Source organism: Mauremys mutica, chromosome 1, assembly GCF_020497125.1.
Source record: "Mauremys mutica isolate MM-2020 ecotype Southern chromosome 1, ASM2049712v1, whole genome shotgun sequence".
Classification (NCBI taxonomy): domain Eukaryota; kingdom Metazoa; phylum Chordata; order Testudines; family Geoemydidae; genus Mauremys; species Mauremys mutica.
In genome coordinates this window covers 356,763,817-356,786,793 of record NC_059072.1, presented here as the reverse complement: position 1 = coordinate 356,786,793, position 22,977 = coordinate 356,763,817, and the positions used below count along the sequence as shown (strand labels likewise).

The 22,977-nt window shown below is 43.7% G+C and overlaps 1 protein-coding gene across 1 annotated transcript in view; it reads right to left on the bottom strand.

Moving 5' to 3' along the window:
* Positions 1-22,977, bottom strand: part of CLPB (caseinolytic mitochondrial matrix peptidase chaperone subunit B) — a 127,749-nt gene that overhangs the window by 4,679 nt on the left and 100,093 nt on the right. Inside the window, exons 8-13 of the mRNA XM_045023055.1 lie at positions 20,803-20,880; positions 18,294-18,349; positions 14,578-14,622; positions 9,577-9,738; positions 5,387-5,543; positions 261-334 (exon numbers count right to left, since the gene is read on the bottom strand). Coding sequence (XP_044878990.1) covers positions 261-334; positions 5,387-5,543; positions 9,577-9,738; positions 14,578-14,622; positions 18,294-18,349; positions 20,803-20,880 — 572 coding nt within the window. The remainder of the gene's footprint in view (positions 1-260; positions 335-5,386; positions 5,544-9,576; positions 9,739-14,577; positions 14,623-18,293; positions 18,350-20,802; positions 20,881-22,977) is intronic.

Genomic DNA, 22,977 nt, shown 5'->3' with positions numbered 1-22,977 from the left:
CACCCAGAATCTCCATGGCATTATACGCTTTTCTGGTCCCGTCACTCTGCTGCGGCAGCACAGAGGCCAGGCCAGGATTGGGATGAGGGAGAATCCCAAGTTAGTCCTTCCCCTGCCAGGCTGCCCGCTGGACTGTAAGTTGTCAAGGCAGAGGCTGCACACCTAGCACATTTCTGGGTGATCGAAAATAAACAGCGACAACGGCCCAGGGATGAAAATCTAGGATCTCTGAAATACGTAATAAATAAAACTCTCTGTACCTTTAAGATTGGGCGAATAACGTTCTCCTTGAATTGCTTCGAGATGGTTATCTTGTCAGTTATCTGGACATCATCTAAAAGGAGACAAAGTCACAGAGTATAAATGTCTAAGGCAGGGCACAGGATGCGCCTCGTGTCTCACTGACCCCAGGAAGAGCGAAAGGACACGACACTTTGCACAGGAGTGAGGAAATGGGCAGGAACAGAAGATTGAGGCTTACGGGAGACTCTGGAAAAGAGACCCAGGAAGTCCTCATACAGGCCTGGCATGCACCGCCACAAGAGCCGCACAGGTACTACTGCCTTTGTGCATGCCATGACCGTCACTTGCGATCAAAGCCCACTGGCTTCTCAAGAAAAAGCAGGTTAAAGAATTAGCACACGTGGGAGGAAGCTTGTTCTTTGTACGCCCACTGACCTTCTACTCCACGGGAACCATTGTGCCTGTCAAATATACGAGAGCAAATGGCCTCGCTATGCCTGGGGTGCACGGAGATCTCATAGCTCATGGACCCACCCTGTGCCAGCTGCATATACCAGAGGGGACACAGCTCACTGATGATACTTACTGTGCATGGGACCATCTGTACCTGCTCAGTACTTGCTCTCATAATCCCAGAGAGCTCTCAATTCATCTCCGTAAGGAGACCTCTTTGATAACAAAGGACCTGGCCTGGCCTCCATAGATTATCTATGGACTGTGGATCAAATGTCATGACCGATGCTGATTACATTACACACAAAGTACCCCGCCGTCTAGTGTTGTTATGCTTATGGCTGTCACACCTGATCAGTCAGACATACAGGCGTAGGCTCTCCACTAGTTTCTGAGCTCTGCATTTTTAAATCTCTTTAGCAAACAGTAGAACTTGCACTTAGCAATTAGCTGTTTATGGCTTAAAAAGTCTCTCTTCATTTCTCCCTCCCTCTGCAATTAGTTAGCTACATTATTTAATGCAGTAATTTTTGTTGAGCTATTGCTTGCGTGAAAGACACTATGGAGAGAATTTCTGAAACCATGCCAATGGTCAGCTCTTTGAAAGTCCCATCTTATACGTGCTAAGGGCTGGATCCTGAAGGCCTTACCCACCTGGCTAGTACCACTGGCATCCATTAGTCACGTAAAGCTATGGCAGGCAGGGCCCTAAAGTGGCATTGTTCTGCTGTAGATGTCTGGGGACAACTGAAGGTGTTGGTTTTTAGATGCAAATCTCCAAATGGTGCAGGCCCTTTGCGATCACCTCTTTCCCCATGTGATACCAGGGCAGCTCAGGTGCTGGAGCTAACCGAATCCTGGGTTAAATGGGAGGCGTTCTATGTGATGGCCCCTGAATTCTGGAATTTGCTCCCCTCCATTACTATGACAGAGCCCACATGTGTTGATGCACAGATGTTTTCCTGTTGGAGAGCTCATTGGGTAGCAGTGGGTGAGCAGGGTTGGGGAGAGAATCAGGTTGAGTGGGATGGGAGAGTCTTTGGATACAGACCCAGGACCACTCTGTACTTTTACGCATTCTGTAGTAAAATGTGATACATAAGCCGAGAGCTGGCGATAAAAGGGGGATTTTAAATACACAACAATTAATTTGGCATGGTGTTGTTCCACTGTGCCTGCCCTTTGTAAGCTGAAGGTTGAACAAAACAGAGCAAAGGCGGTAACCTCGACACACAGCTTCTCCACGTGTAACACGTGCTGCTTTCACAGACAGATGTAAAGATACTGCAGAAGCAGCTTTCTTCTATTTATCCAGGTGCTTATACTGAGCTCGTCCGCATAACATTCAAGCAGCTCTCAAAGCTGAGAACTCAGCAAATTACAGGGCGGCAGATGAAAATCTACTGCAGCCAGACTTTAGAGTCCAAAATACATTTTGCAGCTTGTCATTCATTGCCGCTATCTCGGTAAATTGTACTAATCTCCCAGAAATTAAAATTCAATTCTTTCCTCATTTAGAAGGTGGCACTTGGCATTTTAAAATGTTATTCTTGAAAGTTGTAAATGTGCCTTGTTCTTTACCTATTTTGACTGAATATCAAAGGTTCTGTATAAAGTGAGTTCTGCCACCTACCACTCAAGATAAAAAATGCATGAGAGAGAGCAAGAGAGAGAGAGAGAGAAGCTGAGAAACGTACGTGGCAAGCACTAAGAATTAAAGTTTTTGGTTTCATGAAAGTGAGAGTTGTGGGGTTGTTAGTTCCACGCTGTAGGTTTAGCAGATCACTCAGAACAAATTCTCAGCCATTTCCAGTGGGTTTCCTAGTTAGGTGAAGTTCTCATTGGAAGGACCATCTGCGAGGATGCTGAATATGTGTGACAAGAGCAGTCACTTCTTCAGAAAGCTTAAGACACCAAAAAGAAACTAAACTCTTCTCACATAGATGGTTAAGCACCAAGAATAAACAACTGCTCCCCTAATTACCAGCCCACTATAAAGATGACAGTCATTACAGCTGGCGTGCTGTAACTACTACCTATCATGCTGACCAATATTGTTCCATTGTACTCCCCCATTGGTCTGTCTGTGTTCATCCATTGTCTCTTGTCTTATGTTCAGATCGTCAGATCTTTAGGGCAGGGACCATCCTTTTGTTGTGTGTTTGTACGGTGCCTGGCAAAAGGGGAGCCTGGTCTGTGACTGGCATTCTTAGGTGCTATGATTATAAACAGCTACTACTCAAGACCAGGAGCAGCAGAGGACTACGGTGTACATTTGAATTCTCAGCCACGGCCATTACTTACAAATATGGTTTATTTGAATTTTTAAAAGACACATTCTATCCATCACCCTCGGCTGACGTTCAGTAAGAGAAAACTACTTACCTGTAATTCTGCTTCTTTGAAGATCATCTCACAGGATCCTCTCTCTTGGGTCTGACGCTTCTGGCATGAATCAAGGTAAAACGTCTCTAGCTCAGAAGTTTTTGGAGCTCAGAAGCAAGAAAGGATAATGCAGAGTCCCTGCTCTGTGCTCGTTAGATACCCATCCCCATCACAGACCCTAGAACCATCCAGCCAGTTCAAGAATTGTGTGGGAAGCAAGAGCACCTCAAAAACTAAGCCAACTGGAAATTGTACCACAAAAATGGACAAACAAAAACAATTTATGTAATTTAAGAAAAGTTCTAAATAAAATATGGCCCCTCAAGAGCTGGGTCCTCAGCCTTGGAGGGGAAATGGGTGAGTAGACGAAGGGGAATCCTCTGAGATGAGATCTTCCATGTGGCAGAATTACAGGTCAATAAAGCTACCATCTGTACAAGAGCCTCACTCTTGGAGCGGAAGGAATGTGAGGAATCCCGTGTCCAGTTCTGGTGTCCACAATTCAAGAAGGATGTTGATACACTGAAGAGGGGTCAGAGAGGAGCCACGAGAACAATTAAGGTTTAGAAAACATGCTTTATAGTGACGGACTCAAGGAGCTCAATCTATTTAGCTCAACAAAGAGAAGGTTAAGGGATGACTTGATTACAGTCTACATGGGGAACAAATATTTATTAGCAATTTAGCAGAGAAAGGTGTAACATGATCCAATGGCTAGACATTGAAGTTAGACAAATTCAGACTGGAAATAAGGCGTAAATTGTTAATAGTGAGAGTAATTAACCACTGGAACAATTTACCAAGGGTCGTGGTGGATTTTCCATCACGGACAATTTTTAAACCAAGACTGGCTGTTTCTCTAAAAGATCTGCCCTGGGAATTATTTTGGGGAAGTTCTGTGATCTGTGTTAAACAGGAGGTCAGACTGGATGATCCCTTCTGGTCTTGGAATCTCTGAAGAGGTCTCAACATAAAGGAACAGCGATAAGTCACGGCAACAGGTAGTGTTGAGAAGAAAAGCAAATGCCCAACAGATGAACAGGAAAGTTGGAAGGAGGGGTAAAATACCTTCCCCCAAAGCTGACTAAGAGGCATAGATGGTCAGAGACCCAAGGATCTGCCCTTCACTAAGAAGACTTTACAAAACTAGCTAATTCCAATAACAGATACAATAAGAGAAAAAGAGTCAAGTTGTTGAGCCTGTGTAGCCACCTCTACTTCAATAACAGGCTCAATGAGACCATGAACCAGGACGCTTCTCCAGAAGCCAAATCTAAGCAACAGAACAGGGTCCTGGACTCAGTGACCTAGGAGGTTTCTTCCAGTCTTACGTTTCTAACTTCACAAATGTACACAGGGAAGATCACGTGATGCCTTGCATGTCCTGTACTGCCTGAGGCCTGCAACCAAAGCTGCTCTGTCTCAGCTCACATGATCAACAGCATATGCCCGCTGCAGGTCCACAGCTCACCTCAGGAAGAACTAGGCACCTGTTTAGAAGTGCCTACTGAGTTGGTGTCAAAGGAAACAAACAACTGGATGGACTTTCTAAGACCTTTAGTCTGCTCCTGGCAGAAGCTCCAGGAGTTTTTAACACTGAGCTTGGGCAGAAGGACCTCAATGGGATGAGCATGTGGCTGTGGAACAAATACTGGCAGGAAGATTGGTTCATGAAGGTAGAATTCCGTCGCCATCTTAGGAAGGACGGTGGGAGGAGTCCACAACCCTACCTTAACCTCTGCAGAATCTGGTGTAAGGGGGATCAGTTTGAAGCACATTCACTCAATGAGCTGAAGTTGCTGCACCAGGAAAATTACTTTCCCCTTAACAACTTGATCTCATGGGTACCAAGTAGCTCAAAGGTTTTGTCCATATGACAAACCATCCCATGACACATGTGGGGGTTTGGAATTGGGGGTCTGAAATGTGTCAACCCCAGCAAGAACCTGATGGAGGATAGGATGCAGAAACCATAGCAGATATTTGATCAAAAGCCTATTGGAGGCTCTGGATATGGTGCCTGCCATCTGGCTAAAGTAGAGATGAGGTCACAACATTCACCAGGATCCAACTGCAGCTCCTGCTGGGAATTCTTTGGCTGGCTTAGAGGAAGAAGGAACTAGCTTGAAGGTCCAAGTGGCTAAGGTAGAAGAAGCCGGTGATGCACGATTGACCAGCATTGGAAGGTTCCTGTCAATAAAGGCTCTGTGGCTTATGAGGCGAAGCATGTGACTCCACACCGTGGGGATGTGCAGAGGTAATTTTATGAAGAAGGTTCCTTTGAGTATATAGTAGAGATTGTCACCTAGGTTTTCGGCAATTCTGTTCCTGCTCATTTCCAGGGCCTCCTGTCTGAGCTGCAGGGCATGCTGGGCTATCTCATCACTTGCCACGTTGGAGGTCATGATGAAGATGGCATCCTTGCAGTCAATGGTCTTTCCCTTCCCATCCGTCAGCCTGCCCTTCAACAAGAACAAACAACAAAATCTGCATTAACAGGGATGTTGTGCTGTGACACTGCATGAGACAGCCAAAAAGCACGGGGGAGATTTCAAATACGTGAGTGCCAAACCCTTCCTCCCAAGAGGGAGATATTTCTAAAAGTGCTGAAAGGAAGCCTGGGCTAGTGTCTTGTGTGACTGTGGGCACGTCACTTAGATAACGCTCTGTGCTGTGGTGGTAACATAGGTACCCTTGCACCCTTCATGGGGGGCAGGGAGTGTTAGTGCAATGGGTGTTCGCAAAGTGCTTTCAGATCACTGGGGAGGCACAATTATCCTTGGTGGGGGGGACGACGACGAGCCACAGAGGGTTAGGAAATCATCCACAGAAAACTGATAATGGGGACATCATCATTATAGACTAAGGGTGTGTGTGTGTGTGTGTGGGTAAATGGGCTTGAGAGGGGAGCTAGGCTCCTCTAAGTGACTCTGTGCTTTCTGAGGGCACTAAGGGGACGAGCTGTTAGACTGACAGTGCAACTGCACTGAGCAATACAGAGCAATCTATGGTACAGCGGGATCACGCAGCCAGATCAAACCAGGGCTCATAACTGCAACTACTGTCCAATATCACACGCAGTGTATTAACTGGAGGGGATAGCAGCAGGTGCTTGTGTCTTGCACAGGGGGGTGATTGTTTATGTTGTGAACACCGATCTCCTTTGTATCATTGTTCCTCCTATAATACTAAAATAGGAACCTTTCAAAAACACTAATTTTCTTTAGTAATAACAAAAAAGAACAAGGTCCCAAGGCAATTCCCCCCCTGGCCACGTGTACACAACAGCAGATACTGAGCACAATGACACAAATCCATGTTGGGTGCTTGATATTAACATTTAGGTTATTGCCCTGTCAAGCATGTGGTGCAGGAATTGATTTCACATTTAGCTGCTGCTGTGATGATCTATGCAAGAAAAAATTGTGTTACTAATCCTTCAAAGAAAAAAAAGGGGGGTTGGAGTTTGTTTGCCTCTGAGGACAGATTGAGGCTTCAAAACCCTCCCATAATAGGTTGTACACTCAATCTACCATGCAGGAGTACCTATAACGTTTGTCCAGCTCCATTTCTAAGCACTAAGCTGACTCACTGAGACACAGGGCGTTTACCTCTGTCCTCCCATCAGCTTATACAGGTGCAGCCATAGCTTCCAAAGACAGAGAATGAGGAGAGATTTCCCTTGAAGAGCAAACAGTACACATGCCAGGCAACCAGGGATTCCTGAGTCTCTGATTCCTGCCAATACCCTCTCTAATATTATTGCTAGGGCCAGATTAGTGTGCATGGGTAGGGGAGTAAAGCCATAGGACATGCTATCACAGCCTGCCAGAGAAATCATAACCACAATCAGGCTGACTTAGAAAGTAGACAAGTACTTAATAAGAAATAAGATATTGATGGAGTTTTCTACTAGATGAGTAGCTAGGTCAGATTCAACAGGCTCCTGGGTCTCCTTTCAGTCCACAGTGTTTCTTTGTATGGTGCAGTGATATATCAATATGTGCCTGCTAAAGAGAGTGTTATTTATGTTAAAGGGGTACTGCCTAACCGCTCAGAGTCTGCACAGTGAAACAGGAAGAATACTGCTACTTCACTCTTTGTGTTTTCTGCAATGGACAGGAGACTGTGTACCTTTTCTTGGCACAATCTACCCAGATATTATTATTTATTATCCTTCTCAACTGCTCAGTAAAATCTGTGCAGTCCCACTCCTCTTCATTTCTGATTACCCATCAAAATAATCTCGTCCTTTAACTGGAGGTGTAAGCTAGACCTGTTGTTCTCAAGTAGGGGTACGTGTACCCCCGTGGTAAACAGAGGTCTTCCAGGGGTTACACCAACTCATTTAGATATTTACCTAGTTTTGAAACAGGCTACATAAAAAGCACTAGTGAAGTCAGTACAAACTACAATTTCATACAGACAATGAATAGTTTATACTGCTCTATAGACTATACACTGAAATGTAAATGCAATATTTATATTCCAATGGATTTATTTTATAATTATATGGTAAAAATGAGAAAATAAGCCATTTTTCAGTACTAGTGAGTTGTGACACTTTTGTCTTTTTATGACTGACTTTGTAAGCAAGTAGTTTTTAAGTGAGGTGAAACTTAGGGTACGCAAGATAAATCAGACTCCTGAAAGGGGTACAGTAGTCTGGAAAGGTTGAGAACCACTAATCTAGCCCACTAGACCTCTGCACTATGCTGTTTCCCAGGGTTAAGTCCTTGGAAAGGCAGTGTGGTACAGGAAAGGCAGTGTGGTACAGGAAAGGCAGTGTGGTACAGGAAAGGCAGCGTGGTACAGGAAAGGCAGCGTGGTACAGTGGATAAGACAGGGGTTAGCTGTACTAGACAGCTGCATTCTGGGCCTACAGTGATCTTGTAACAAGCTCTTTCCTAATCCTGTCTCATAAATGATCTGGGAAAAGGGGTAGACAGTGATACAAAATTAATCCAGACAGGTAAATCCAAAGCAGACTGAGGAGAGTTACAAAGGGATCTCAGTAAATTGGGTGACCGGGCAACAAAATGGCAGATGAATTTCAATGTTGATAAATGCAAATTAATGCACATTGGAAAACATAATCCCAACTATACATACAAAATGCTGGGGTCTAACTTAGCTGTTACCACTCAAGAAAGACCTTGGAGTCTTTGTGGACAGTTCTCCGAAAACATCCGCTCAGTGTGCAGCAGCAGTCAAAAAAGCGAGCAGAATGTTGGGAATCATTAGGAAGGGGACAGTAAGAAGATAGTACATATCCATATGCCACTATATAAATCCATGGTACGCCCACGCCTGTAATACTGAGTGCACTTCTGGTTGCCTCATCTCAAAAAAGATACATTAGAATTTGGAAAGGTGCAGAGAAGTGCAACAAAATGACGAGGGGTATGGAACAGCTGCCATCTGAGGAGAGATTAAAAAGACTAGGACTTTTCAGCTTGGAAAAGAGACAAGAAAGGGGGGATATGATAGAGGTCTATAAAATCATGACTGGTGTGGAGAAAGTAAATAACACTTCCTTATGCACTATGTCACATAACACATGGACCAGGGGTCACCCAATGAAATTAACAGGCAGCGGGTTTAAAAGAATCCTAAGGAAATACTTTGACACACAACCTACAGTCAGTGTGTTGAACTTGTTGCCAGGGAATGTTGTGAAAGCCAAAAGTATCATTGGATTAAAAAAAGAACAAGTCCACAAAGGATAGGTCATCGGTGGCTATTAGCCAAAGTGATCAGGGATGCAACCCCACGCTCTAGGTCAGGGGTTCTCAACCTTTTTCTTTCTGAGACCCCCCGACGTGCTATAAAAACTCCCCGGCCCACCTGTGCCACAACATCTGGTTTTCTGCGTATAAAAGCCGGGGCTGGCATTAAGGGGTAGGAAGCAGGGCAATTGCCCAGGGCCCCAAACCACAGGGCGCACTGAGAAGCTAAGTTCCTCAGGCTTCTGCTTCAGCCCCAGGTGGCAGGGCTCTGGGCTTCAGCCCCATGTTGTGGGGCTTCGGCTTTCTGCCCTGGGTCCCAGCGAGTCTAACGCTGGCCCTGTTTGGCAGCCCCCCTGAAACCTGCTCGCAGCCCCCAAGGGGGTCCCGGATCCTGGTTGAGAACCACTGCTCCAGGTGTCCCTAGGGCCTAGGCCTCTGACTGCCAGGTGCTGGGACTGGATGACAAGGGATGGATGACTTGATGATTACCTGTTCTGTTCATTCCCTTTGAAGAACCTGGCGTTGGCCACTGTCGGAAGACAGGATTCTGGACTAGATGAGCCACTGGTCTGACCCCGTATGGCTGTTCTTATGTTCTTCAAATAGGAAGATGGGGGTTATTTGCTAGCCCAAATTTTCAGAATTGACTAGTGATTTGGGATACCTAGATTGAGACACCCAGATGCCAGCTGTACCAGTCAGCCCCTTGTATCAGTCATTATCGTATTGCATATGCTCACACTCTGACACGGAGACCTAGACTTACTTCATCAAAGAGCTGCAGCATAATGGTGAGAACATCTGGATGGGCTTTGTCCACCTCGTCAAAGAGGACTACAGCATTTGGGCACTGCTTTAGCTTCTTGGTTAGCTGCCCACCTTCTTCATGGCCAACGTAGCCTGGTGGAGAGCCAATAAATTTGGCAACCTAAGAGGAAGTGATTGAAAACAAGACATGTAAGAGACGATGGAGGGAGCTCCTCTCTATATAGGAGCTAATGACCACTAATTTTTATTTTTTTACATAAGAATGAAGTTATATATACACACTGTGACATCTTTTATTCACCAAGTACCTCAAAAGCATCTGGACAAGCTATGAGTTAGATACACGTAACACAGTGACTGCTCACTCACAGCCTTGGACATTCGAACCTGAAAAACGTCTACATGTGTCAGTTAGCGTGCAGCAAGCTGGGATGTAACTCTAGAGTGCTCTGGCTTGCCGTGCACTCCCTGGCCGTGTGGACCCTGCTACCGCACACTAAAAAATTCAATAGTGCACTTTGACCTACTTCTCTTTGAAACCACCGTAGATCAAAGTGCACTACAGAACTTTTAATGTGCAATAGCAGAGTCTACATGGCCAGTTAGTGTTGATGCGTTGTAGATTTATACCTCAGCTTGCTGAGAACTAAATGGCCTTAAAGTCAAACAGAGAGATTGTGGCCAGATGACACCAGTTAATTCCTACTCTTCTTGACAAGCACCAGGGGATCTTTAATGGCCATCTTCCTGGTCTCCTTTAATATCTGTTAAAAGACTTCAAGAGCAGGACAGTTGAGAAATGTGGACAGCTAGCTGCTTCAGTGGAAGATCTAAAGTGTGGAGAGGAAGCAGGGACTTCAGATTGGCTAAGAAAGTGAAGAGGTCCAAGGCAGATAGTGAAAGATGGAGCCTCTGCTCTCTCCCAATTGGGAGAACCAACTGGAAGTCAGAGCACAGGAAAAACACAAAGGAATTCTGTGCATAAAATGAACTGAAAAAAAAACTATAACAAAAATATTTGCCCTTTCTACTTAAATCTTGGCAAAGATAGCTGTATTGTGGTGAGCAACCAAAAGTGGTGGCTGCTCACCACAATACAGCTATCTTGGCCAAGATTTTTAAAAGCACCTAGTGATTTTGGGTGCGCAACTTAAGACACATTAAAGGAGCCTGATTTTCAGACGGCGGATGCTCAGCATTTCCTGAAAATGAGGATCCTTTAAGGTGTCTGAAACTGGGCCCGCCAAATCACCAGTCACTTCTGGAAATCTTGGCCTTATAACATGTGATGTCCTAATAAGGCTGGCTGCAGTCAGTTAATAGGGGCCAAGATGGAACATTTGGAACAGAAAAACAAATCCTTCAAATATTTAGCTTGAGAAAAAGAGAATTCACAACTTCTTGTTCTGGAACAATGACATGGCCCAGCATTATGAAGAATCTGTTGCAAACTAACTTTGTGCTGGAGAATAACAAGTTGTGTCTTTACAGCCATTTGCCCATGTTGCCACCTGATATAACTGCATTTCCCAGCTGCAGGTCCCTTTCAGTATTCCTACCTCTCCAGCGCAATACAGGAAATTTGAGGGAGGAAAAAAGCCAACCTAGGCCCATCCTTTGAATGAACCACAGTACTTCCTCACACAAAGGCTGGTGCCTGCTTTTTGCCACTTGTAGAGTATTTTGCGCAGATCTGTCTGCCTCGGGAGAACTGGGATCTTTACTTCCTTCTCCTCTTCCTGAGAAATGCACATCTGCTTCTGGCATTTGGCCCCCATCCTCTTTTGAGAGTGCTACATTCTACCGCACAGGCGAGAAGCTCCCACTCATTGGACAAAATTTGGCTGAAGTTCATTCATTCCAACTGTTTTAGCAATGCCCTCAGCAGTGTCAGATTCCTCATGCCATTCTTTAGTACGGTTGTCTCCAGCACTGACCTCTTGATCCCGGCTTGCATGAAAAACATATTCTATCTTCCTTTGCAATTCTCTGCCTTTGCTTTCCTTATTTCTTCCATTCTCTTCCCTACATGCTGTCATCTCTGTCACCCTCGCCAGTGTATGGTATTTGATACTTTGCATATTGCTGTTTCTGACTCTGGATTCTTTTTTCTTCTGTCTCTATCATCAACACTGTCATTTATGTATTTACGGCTACTGTATAGAGCACACCTATCGTACGACCCTTTGGCAATCACCTATCAATCGGTCTCTGAGCATTCTTCTATTTTCCCTCTCTATACCCCTTCCTCTCCAATGCTTTGTGGTAAATAATAGTATCTTGGCTCTTTTTTAGCCCTTTCCTTCTAAGAATCTCAATGTGCTGGGCAAGCACACTGAGATTCACAATTGCCCTCTATGATACATCAGCGTTATTATTAATTATTAGCCCTTGTCACAGTCTAGTAAACAGAGGCACAGAAGGATTTAAGTGATTTGACCAAGGAAGCTGAACCAGCGGAGTCCTTTCTCCACTCTAGAGCATAACATGTAAGTGCACGCACACGCAGACACATCCTGTTAGTGTCCAAAATTGACACTCCCAACCTGGAGCTTTTCCTTTATATTTTGGAACAATCAACAGAGATCTTAGCTTTAACGGGCTGTTTCTAGGGTTTTCCCCTGAAAGGTCGTCTCTCAAACACCCTAGTTCCTCTCTTGACTCACAGACCGTCCTCTGAAGTTTGAGCTAACGAGACGCTCCCATTTTCCTTCCTTCTTGCATACTGTTTAAGGAAGTAGCTGCTTCTGTTATGGGTCTCTTCTTTAACTTACTTCCTAACTCGCACTCTTCAGGATCTCCACGTACCTCGTTCTATTTACTGCCTATAAAGATCTGCAAGCCATCTTCAGCTGTCAAGAAGAAGAAGAAAGGGACCCGGTGTAAAACTCTGTACACTCTTTATAGATTACCTCTTTCCAGTCTGAAATCTTTAGTGCCATCAGATTTTCCTGTTCTATTTGCTACAGCTTTAAATACCTTTGTGGCACAGCTTCTCACAGAGAGAGATACATCCTACACATTCAACTCCATGCATTTTAAAGACTTTCATTCCTAAAATCCTGCATTGGGACACACATAGTATGTCTACACAGCAACAGCTGTGCATGGAGGCTGCCCAAGCTAGCTTGAATCCAGCTAGCAGGGGTAACAACAGCAGTGAAGACAGCTCTGGCTTCAGTGAGGATAGTACAAGCTCAGCATGGACCCTGAGTATTTAACTTGGCTCACAAGTCTGCTGTGAAGCTCATGATGCTCTGTTTTCACTGTTATTGTTCTCCACACTAGCTGAGTTCAAACTAGCCTGTGCACAGATTTTGCTGTGTAGACATCTCCTGAGTCTCTGGTGTTCCCTGCTTCTGTCATTAGTCCAGCTGTTCTGCTTCTCTTCCAATGGTGGAGGTAGTATTCATCCAGGATGCTACACAGATTTGCTAGGAATACTGCATCATCTGTAAAGTCTATTAATGACTCTTCATCCTTTCATTCAATTCCTTCTCTTTTCTATGGATGCCTGAACCTTTCAGAGGACGCACAGTATCACCAACAGCTCTTCTAAAGTACCTTACCTTAGACCTTAGTCCACCCCATGCTTTGCTGCACATTGGGCTACCCACATTTGCCATCCTTGCCTGTCAACTGCCCTTCTCTCCAAATCTTCCCATTTCATGCTGAGGTGCTTGATGTCATTCAGAACTGTTCATTTCCAAGTTATTCACGGTCTCTCTCTTTTTCTTCTTGCATTTTCTGCCTTGCATTGAAGGGCAGTATTTGGTAAGCATTCGCTCTCAGCATATGTCCCTGCCACTGATGTCTTCTTTTGTAGATTATTTGTGAGAGGGTGACTTGTACAGTCATTTTTCTGACTTCTTCATTCGTCTTCCTAGCTTTCTATGTTATTCCCAATATTCTTCTCAGCCATTAGTGATGAAATGCATCCAGCTTTTGCCTATCTTTCTTGGTAAGTTGCCATGTCTCACTGCTATATGTTGTGGTGGCGATAACAATTGCTTTGTACACGTTCACAGTTTTGTCTCGAGGGAGATGTTATTGAGTTGCCAGATGTTTTTGAGTCTTCCAAATGCAGCGCTTGCCTTCCCAATTCTTCTTCTTATTTCCTCAGAACTGGTACCATCTTGACTGATGGTACTTCCAAGAGATGTAAAATTGTCCACCTTCTCCAGTTTCTCTTCTTCAGTTTTGATTTCTGCCCCTGTATTCCCCATTAACATGACTTTACATGGCTTTAGTGGGGGTTATATTACAATATGGCTGATCATGTACATTCGGACAGCATTCATTCCTGAACACTATTCCCGTCTGATACTCTTGCTATTGAAACCACTGGCATCATGTGCAGAGGCCACAATACAGGATGTATACTGTTATCAAGCATTTCCTTTGACTTGGCCTCTGCTCCTAGTCTGCCTTGGCACTTTACACTCTAGTGCAGTGGTGCCCAAACTTTTCCTCTCATGGTCTCCCCGCTTACTTGTAATGGAATGTGTCCACACACCCCTGTCTGCTGCCAGGAGTGGAGTTGTGGCTGGGGGTTGGGGCCGCAGGCTGAGCTGTGGGCCCCCTGCCAGGAGCGGAGTTGTGGCCGGGGGCCGGGGCTGCAGGCTGAGCCGTGGCAGGTGGCCAGAGCCACAGCTGGGAGCGGGGCTGCAGCTGGGACCGCAGCCTTTGCTTTTCTCCTTGCATTCCTGTTTGCAACATTTCACTTCTCAGTTCCTGGAGACCAGGGGCCTCATCCTGAAAGACTCTGAGCATCCACAGCTCCCACTAATTTTGCTCTCAGGATTAGATCCCATGCTAAGGCACAAGACCTGTTAGGTGCTCGTTGCTTTCAATGGGAGTTGAGGAGGTGCTCAGCACCTCCGAGGGCAGTGATGGCAGGTGGAGGGGAGAGAGAGAGATGCAATTGACATGATTTGTTTAAATTACTGATTAAACTAGAATTTCAGTCCCTGGGAATACAGACAGGCCATTTACTAACCTCATGCCTTTCCTGGAACTCTGACATGTCCAGTCTAATGAAACCCTGCAACAGAAATAAGTAAGCAACATTATTTTTGATTAATGCTCTACAAATTTTATTACATTTAAATAGCATCTTTGGATCCAGCGCAGCTGCTGAGGGGGACTGACATGCCGAAGTGTGTGTTTGTTTGTTCCCAAGGATGCCTGTCAATGAAATGCTTAGATAAATCTATTGCAAAAGGCTGAGACTGATTCTGAAAGAAAAGGGTGGAAATAAATCCATGGTTTCTCACGGGTACGTAAGAATGGTCCCAAATCTGGCTACCCTTGTTCTGAATGAGTTCAATTAAGATGACCTGCTCTCATCACTACAGTGGTGGGGATGAAAATGGGACTTGCAATTTGCTACATAAAATGGCCATTATTACTGTTCAACTGTTTAGCAATAAATCAACAGGAAAACATAATGCCTACCCTGTAAAAAAAAAATCATAAAGTCAAGGTAAGTTAAGTACTTGGATGATCACAGCATTGAGATAATATTGTCACAGAATTTATAGGTTGATACACAAAGCTCCTTTTATGTCTGAAAGGGCTGGTGGTTCATTGCAGAAAATGAATTTCCCAAGCTCGCAGCTATAACTTAGCTCATATTGCTATGAAAAGGCAAGCTTGAACTTTCCTAGCAGTGATAGCAGGGATGGGAGTACCTGACAACCAGCCAGGTCCCCAAAGGCATTTCTTCTAGTCGCAGCTCGTACCTCTGTGACTCACATGCTGTGTGACATACATGACTCATCCCATAATTGTATCAGCTGGAGAACCATGGCGAGTGTTCTGTGGGTGCTAGAGACCCTTGGATGCTAGCTTAGACCAAGGCTTTGTGCTTAATGCATAGTAAATTTTACCTGCTGGCAATTCAGTAGCATCTACTCCCCCTCCTGAAACTTGTTTCACTAGGCCGATAAGAAGCTAGCTGACTATATCTTCTACTCATCTATATCAGCCATTTTATTTGTGACGCGCTCGTTTGTGTGGAGGAACAGTAGCTGAAGGTGGAACAGAAGAGTGGATAGAGATAGATGTGAAGGTGGGTATTGTTTTGTGGAAAGCCAGTATGTACGAAAATCCACCTCGGAATAGTGATATGGTAACAAAAATAAATAAATCAAATGAAGTAGGAGCACATCTCCCTACATGCTTCTAAACATCCCCTATTCACTGAGACACAATCATGGTTATAGAAACACAGAAGAGTAGGGAAGAAACAGACTGGGACTGTAAATAGTTCCCTAATAATTGAAAAAGGGTAAAAGTATAAAAACTTAGCTACTGAATGCTGGCTGTCAATGGGAATTCCTATTGGCTTTCCAATCCCTCCAGGGGCCTAACACTGAAAGATGCTAGATTTAGTTCGCAAGGTATGGAGAGCGGAGGTGGCTCAGTATCTCCCCAGAGGATCTGCTTTTAATGTAAGTCTAGAACACAACTGGAGTTGTATATGAACAAAGATGCCGGTGTTACAGATGGTTAAGAACTGGAATTTCAGTTCTGTGGAAAATGCTGACACGTCAAAGAATAACTTGTTCCAATTTGAAACAAAAAGCTGAAATTTCAAAATTTCCCTCTGGGGGAAAAATCTACAAATTTTTGATTTGGAACCATCAACATATTTTCTGTCAATAGTGTCATCTTAATTCATTTTGTTTCGATTACACTATAAAGTCAAAACAAAATGAATCAAAACGACACTATCAAAACAAGTATGCAGTGTTGAAGCTGCATCAGACCCAAACATTTTGACACTATTGAAACATAATGTTTAGACTTTTTCTTTTTGAAAAAAGTTGTCAAAACTGACCCAGTGCCACCAAAAAATTGCAATTTTTAATGGAAAACTGTTCTGGAAATTTTTTTTTTCAACCAGCTCTAAATTAACATTGCCAGGCCAGTTAGACTGCGTCACTGCTACGCAAACCAATGCTCTTATGGCCAACAGCCACTGACTTTGGAGTGCCCAACTTGAGACACACAGGACCTGATCTTCACAAGGCCTGAGTACCCACAACTCTATGGATGGTCAATGGGAGCTGTGGATCCTTGCCAGTTTCAGACTGGGCATCAAAAGTAGAGAAAAGCAAAATCAATGCCATTGTTCTAAAGGTGGTTTTCCAGGCCTGATCCTGATCTCATTTACAATGGTGTAAATCAGGAGTGTCCCCTCCAGAGTCCAGGGAATTACCCTGGTGAGAGCAAGATCCGCACCAGGCCCTAAGACATTTCTAAATTCCCTTTTCTGAATCGACTCATTTGTGATCTAACCCCTCTTGTATCAGCAAATCATCAGAGCGTTCATTGTACGTACAGCACAGATTAAGGCAGGCCATATAAGGATATTAGCATTTGTAATTAAATATTAACCTGTCAGTATGAAAATGAGACCATTATGAATTCTTCTTTCTTAATCAGTCCATTCCTGCTAATAGCTGCATCCCCTATAACTAGCCATATAGTTTATGACCTCTCTTCAGAGGGCTAATTACTGCAATGACTGCCAAACAGTAAAACCCTGATTTGTGCATGCTACTGAATTAACACAACATTCAATGTTTGGCTGATTTTTCCATTTGATGTTTAGCTGAAGCACTGACCAATTCCAGGTGCAGCAGCTCTGAATTAAGGTGCCTGAGTTCCAGGAAGTGGAATTTATTACATTTAAAAGGCAATTATAGATGGATGAGGAAAAGAAACCAGAACAGGCTGTTTTATGGCCTTGTTTTACTTTTGATCTTCTTTCAATGTGTGTCATTTCATCTTGTCTTTTCTACACTGGAGAACTTCTAGGAGAGGCAGAATTGATCTAACACCAGTTTGCAGGACACCTCAGTGCTGCATCTCTGCATTTTCCTCTGTGAATGCAAAGGGTCTGTTTCTGACTCTCACACCAGTTTTATATTAGTGTATCTCCACTGACCTCAATGGGAGCAACTGGGAATTCTGAAATATAATAGATGCTTAAACATGGATTTAGGAGCCTAACTTTAGGCTCCTAATTTTTAAAATCTTGGCCCAATTTTGTTAAAGAAAAACTGAAGATGTTCTAAAACCTAATACTACCTAAAATGTTTCTATAATACAGCGTTTTAAAAAAATCCAATGAAAATAGCTGTTTTTAAACAGATAAACAATCTGCAACAGTGCTTGAAACCCAAACACTCCGGCACTAAGAACCCGAAGGTGATGTCACTTATTTTCACTGTCCAAGCTGAATGAAATGCAAAAACCAAATAAATAGCACACATAGTGACAAGTAAATTGGACTTTTAGAATTCCTTCACTTCTAGTGATCTAAGGTTTTATTAGTGACATAAGCAAAGAAATGTATTTGTCCACAACAAAGGATGTTCAAATTAACAGTATTCTCATAAACGAGGAAAACAAGCTTTTGCTAAATTCGTTGAATTTACTAAAGTGTTATGAAAAACAAAGGCAGTGACACAGTTTTTTAAAAAAAGTTTGCTTTAAAGCAATAGCATCCCTCTCTGATGCACAAAGATAAATCTGATGCTTCCTTTCAGCTGTTGAATGAAGTGCGGCCATGATCCAAAATGGACAGCAATGTGAGTTTGGCTCCCCCGCACAGAAGGACCATGCAGTGATGCATGCTGGACAAAACCATGCTGCTATCTAAAGCCCAGCTGATTGATAAAATACAAATATAACAGGGATTACCTTCTTGGCATCTTTGTGCATGTACTTGGCTGTCTGTTTGGCCAACTCTGTTTTACCTATTCAGAAAACAGTAAGAAAAAATTTGCGTTAAAACAATCAGAATGCATGTTCCATTTACAATGAATGATTGCAAGAGTCACATGTCTAACTCTCTATAACCCATGTGCTCAATACAGGACTTGAGCCCAGTTCAGACACTAGGAGCAATCCATGTATGGAGATTTTCTCTGCAACAGTATTTCATGTTAAGCAGGTGTATTAATATCAAGGCAGAAATGCCAAAACTGAGATACCCAAAATGAACAATTAGTTTTTAAAAACTTGATGCCCATTTAGTACAAATAATTTTAAGGCACCTATTAATAGCAACTATTATTTATTATTTGTATTGCAACAGCACCTAGGAGCCCAGTCATGGACCAGACTCCCACTATGCTCGGTGCTGTGCAGAACAAAAAGACAGTCCCTGCCCTAAAAAGCTGACAATCTAAATATAAGACCAGACACAACAGGTGCCTACACAAAGAAAGAGGGCGGAGCACCAGGAAACAATGAGACAATATTGGTCAGCATGGTCGGCACTGGTCTCAGCACACCAGCAGCCTGACCGTTGTCAAAAGTTTTTGGAAGACATCAAGGCAAAGGAGAGTTTTAAGGAGGGATTCGAAGGAGGACAAATAGGTAGCTTTGCTGATGTTTACAGGGAGCTCCTACCAAGCATGAGGGGCAACAGGGGAGAAAACACAAAGGTGCATGTTGAAAATTTAACAAGTGGGCGATGAAGGCTGCATCATGGGCTGAGCAGAGGATCTTGTGCTTGACCTTTAATAGGTTTATTCTTGAATGGAAATCCAGAGAGATTCTAATTCTTTTGACCAAAAGCTGCACAGTTGGATCAGATTTTTGCTACATTTGTGGCAGACATCCCAGGTTTCATGTGCAATGTCTTTACTTTCCCAATGAGAAGTGAATTTGCTGGGAAATGTGATATTCTTTATTTGTTTGATTTATCCAACAAGTCTATCATAAAACTCTAGGCACATGGACAATCAATAATTCAAAACACATATTACAGGATAAATCTATGTTGACATTGTATCAACAAACACACCAGCTCAAGAACACTGAGACCCTGTCCTCTCACTCTATCTATTCAGAAAGAGCCTGGGTAAACAGACAGGCTGTGCAACATGCCCTGAGTGTCAGAATACTCCAAAGGCCCTCAGGGAGAATGCCCCACTGCCAACCTCAGGGGCTTTCACTCTGAGCACCCCAGCTCACCTCAACTGCCTGAGTACCACAAGAGGAGACAGGCAGCCTTTGAGATACGTAGGACCCAAACCAGAAGAGGCTTCATGGGTTAAAATTAATAGCTTATGTCATGCCTGGAAATAAATTCGAAGCCAGGTACGGCATCTGTACTTACGTCTCCAATACTCTATTTATATCCATTATATATTAAATATACTCCTACCTATGCTCATATATATGCATTCATGCATATGGCATACACACAAAAATACATCACAATTTACCCGCTCCCTACAAAAAAGTAATTATTTTAAAGGCCAAGTTCTGCTCTGATTTACAGCAGATCTAATCCCACAGAAGTCAATGGAGGTGTTAGTCAAGGAAGAATTTAGCTCTGAATGTCCAACAGAAACATTCAAAAGCAAGAAAATTCAGAGTTAACATTGCTTATTGCTTTCATATAGTTACACAGCAACTCATTGAGAGTAAATGCTTTGCCTAGTACGGCCCTGAGGCAGGACTCTGGACAGACAATGGTTGCATATACTCAGTAGCCTTAAGCTGTACAACTAGAGCATCTTCCAGCCAGCCAAGCCAATGCAGGGGAGGCCATGTAAAGTACAATGTCCGTTGTCTTTCAAAGGCCACATTTTGACGGTTTTAACCTTTTTAAGTGGTCAGGAAAAATATTAGTGCCAATAGTGTGCTAGGTGCTTTGCAGACAAATACGGTCCTTGCCCTGGAGTGCTGACGATGTAAAAGCCATCTCTGAATTGGTTATTTTGCACACCTGTGCACAGGTTTTTCTTTTTAAGGTCCAATCTGTTAAAAATAACATCTTTATTATTAAAAGTGTCCTTCTTGAGACTTGAAAGCCCAGATTCTCAGCTGCTGTAAATCAGTTTAGCTCCACTTGCACGAGCTGGGGATCTGGCCCTACATACGAATTTAAGACTGAAGCTATTTCGTTTACCTGGACAAAACACAGGAGGATGGGCTACAGGACCCACTGGAGATCCCTTTCCGGCCACAGGAGGTGATGATGTGTTTGACAAGTGAGTCCTTGAAAACAAGGTTTAGTGTGTGTGGTGACACACCCTGGAATACAACTGGGTAACAGGGCAAGTTACCGTAACCTCCTCCTCTTTCCCCCTTCTCCACACACACACGTATGTCCAGAACATGCCACGAGATGATGCCTACATCAGGCCTCATCAGCTGTGCTCTCCCTCGTGACACATGACAACACATATGTTACCTATTCCTGATGATCCCAAGAACAGAAAAACCAGGGGATGTTCTTCGTCGTACCAGCCATTTTCCTTTCTCCGAATTGCTGAGTTTAAACACAATGAAAACAAAAGGAGGAAGAGAGAAAAAAAGAGGCATATAAATCAATGACACAAAAGCAAGTATAATTATCACTAAGTATACACTATGTTTTACTGCTCTCTGCCCACTCAAAGTCTTCACTACCATTAGTGCTACCTAATTTGATTAGCCAGCAAGGCCCCCAGAGACACCTAATCAGGTTAGCATGGATTTGGAAAGCTGCCCAGAGCAGATTTCGGATAAAGTTTTCCAGGATGTGCACTCAACGTTGCCAGGGAAACAGAAAGGAGGGTGGACATTGAATGAATGAAGAAAGGGTGGTAGAGAGAGAATTCAAGAGGCGTGTTAGCTTTCCAGCTTGTAAGTGCAACCTTTATGTAAAGGTTTGGAGAAGTTTGTCACTTCTTTCCCTTATGCAAATTGAAAGGGGGGGGAATGTTTGGATTCAAGGTCATGGCAGCCTTGAACTGATGTACATACCGCCGTAAGTTTTGTTTAAAAACATTGGAAAAGGGGATGGTCTGGAGATAGCAATGAATGTCTGCAAAGGGATATGGATGTGCATTATGGATCAGTGATATAAACGGAAACCTCTACCCCAAAGGCAGGGGTTGGTTAGAAAGCAAAGTCCAATGTTCATTTACAAAATACTGAAGGTCAAACCACCCTCCTGCTTCAGGGCATTGACTGATTTGCCTGCAGGGGTCAGCATTGAGTCCTCTCACCCAAAGTGGGCTTGTGCAATTGCTAAGGGCTCGATTCTGCCACCCTCAGTCAAACTGAGGAGTACCTGCCTCCTCCAGCAGCATCCCTGAAACAATGAAATCATTGGAAGTACGTTGGGGGGAGGGAAAGTAAAGCATGACACTATGTGAGCTAGGGTGGTACACTGGGACCCCAGCGGTTTTGGCCTTTGATGCATCTGGCAGCAGCCACTGCTATATACAAAATACAGGACTAGTTGGGATACTGGACTGTTCCAACACGGTCATTCCTATGGTCATAAAGCTGCTTTCGTTCATGTGGGAGTTTGGGGGCCTGACACAGCCATTTCTGGGTTTTGTTCTGCATGAGCTTTGAACTCCCTGGAGTTTCACAAAGTTGCAGATTCTAACCACTCCAAAAATTCAAAGCAAAGCTCAGTCAAATCTGTCCAGATTTTGCACTGGAATCCTAAATTGGCCTGGATCCTCCGACTGGTTTGCAATGGGCCTGGGCTAAGCGTCTTTGGAATATGCACAAAGCCTGAACCAAGGGATGTCGTCCAGCTCTAGTTTAAGTATAGAATTGGTGTTAACTAGAAATGGGCGTCAATCAAACCCAACCCCCAGCTCAGATCTGGAATCTCTGAATGAGGAGAGTAATGTTTCCCCAGCTTTGTAAACGGCTTTGAGTTTTCGGAGAGAAAAACAAGTATTATTGTATATGTAGGCGCATCCCATAGAAAGTACATTTCCCAGCAGGCCACAGACAACTTGGTCCAATCGGAAGGTCCCTCAGACCAAGATGAGGCGTTGCAGCTGGGACTTGAGGTCTCAGGAGACCACCCTTCTGCATTAAATATGACCGGCTAATGATCTAGGATGGGGCCCTGGTTGGGAAAAACTTGGGCATCCTGCTCTATAGATACAAAGCATACAACACCCAACAGCAAAGAGCAAATCTTATCAGCTCAGAGGGTTCTCACAATCATGGTTGGAGCATAAAGGTAGTGAAAGGATACTGAATATTCTGCTTACTGGTGGGGGGTCTACTAGTTCAGAAGAAAAGAGACAGAATCATGTCTCAGACCACTGAGGCCATCCTGAGTTATTTGCATTATTTAAAACAAAGCCTCCTCTATTACAGCTCTTATAAGGAGTTATTCTTGCCGTATTGATTGGACAGCATTTTGTGACATTTTGTAAGAAGGAAGCTACATAAAAATAAATGGCATTGTGTTGTAAATTGTGCTCCTAAGAACTTACCTGTAGTGTGCTTTTTAAAATTCTACACAGACCTGTCTCAGCAGTTGCCAGAGGTCAATGAGACCAGAGATGCAGCATATCATGTTTGATATAAGTACTGCATAAACAGGCTAAACGCCAAGCTTTCAGGAATT